The sequence below is a fragment of the Kryptolebias marmoratus genome, unplaced genomic scaffold (assembly GCF_001649575.2).
Source record: "Kryptolebias marmoratus isolate JLee-2015 unplaced genomic scaffold, ASM164957v2 Scaffold210, whole genome shotgun sequence".
NCBI classification, from domain to species: domain Eukaryota; kingdom Metazoa; phylum Chordata; class Actinopteri; order Cyprinodontiformes; family Rivulidae; genus Kryptolebias; species Kryptolebias marmoratus.
Window position 1 is genome coordinate 1 of NW_023665944.1, and position 1,070 is coordinate 1,070.

Sequence of the window (1,070 nt, forward strand, 5' to 3'; positions counted from 1 at the left end):
AGGTGGAACACAGACAGGTGGATCACAGACAGACAGGTAGAACAGAGGAGGATCATTACGCTGCTGAAAATCCTTTTTGTTGAAAAAACTCATTTGTTGAACTTGTAATAATTTTATTTCAGTTTGTTTCTGCAGAAACAGATCAGGGCGCTGTAAACAAACAAACAAACAAACAAACAAAGTCCAAATCCTAAATCTGATCCGGATTCAGATCCAGATTCCGTCGGTTAATCCGGATTATAAAACAAATGTCACCAGCAGTTCTGGTCGTACACAGAAACATGAGACACAAACAGATTACTTCCTGTCAACCATTCAAACCCAAAACAACTTTATTTAAAATGATTAAACAACAACAGTTGTTTAAAACTTTGGGTTCTGTGTTTGTTTGATGATCTACCTGCTCCACTGTCAGTCGGTTTATCAGGTTTCAGATGAAATCCTCTGAAGGATGTCAGGTTCCACCACTGGGTGGCGCCAGAGTCGACCTGGATCTGTTCAAACATTGAATTCAACTCTGGTTCTGACACCAGTTTCCTGTCTCTGTTTCCTGTCAGACCCAGAACCTCAGAACCCACCTTACCTGATCGGAGTGGGTCGAGCCGACTGCACCGGACCTCCAGCTGAAATCCCTCTGGTCAGAACCAGAACCTTTGAAGGTTTCCTGTCGGGCTGCTTCAGGTTCTGGTTCCTGGGAAACATTAGTTTGTCTTTGGATCTTCTGAAGAAACGTTCTTCTTTTTTCTTCTTTCAAAGTTTGAAGAATAAAACTTTATTTCTGCATTAATTTAATCTGAATCACAACCATGAGGCACTGAACATCACAAAAACGTATTAATTCCTGGAAACACAAAGTTGTTTATTGTGTGTGTGTGTGTGTGCAGATGGGTTATGCAAACCCTCAGCAGAAGGCTGCAGGTATCCACACACGTCTGTACAGCCGAGCCTTCATCATCGATGACGGGAATCAGAGAGTTGTCTTCGTCACTGCAGACGTAGGAATGATATCCCAGAGGCTGCGACTGGAGGTCAGCGCGCACACACACACACACACACACACACACACACAC

The 1,070-nt window shown here is 43.4% G+C and overlaps 1 protein-coding gene across 1 annotated transcript in view; it reads left to right on the forward strand.

The window, feature by feature from the left end:
- Positions 1-533: 533 nt before the first annotated feature.
- LOC108229571 (neutral ceramidase-like) overlaps positions 534-1,070 on the forward strand; it is a gene marked incomplete at its 5' end in the record, with an annotated part of 6,878 nt that continues 6,341 nt past the window's right edge. Inside the window, 2 exons of the mRNA XM_017405242.2 lie at positions 534-637; positions 885-1,028. Of these exons, the coding sequence (XP_017260731.2) occupies positions 534-637; positions 885-1,028 (248 nt within the window). The remainder of the gene's footprint in view (positions 638-884; positions 1,029-1,070) is intronic.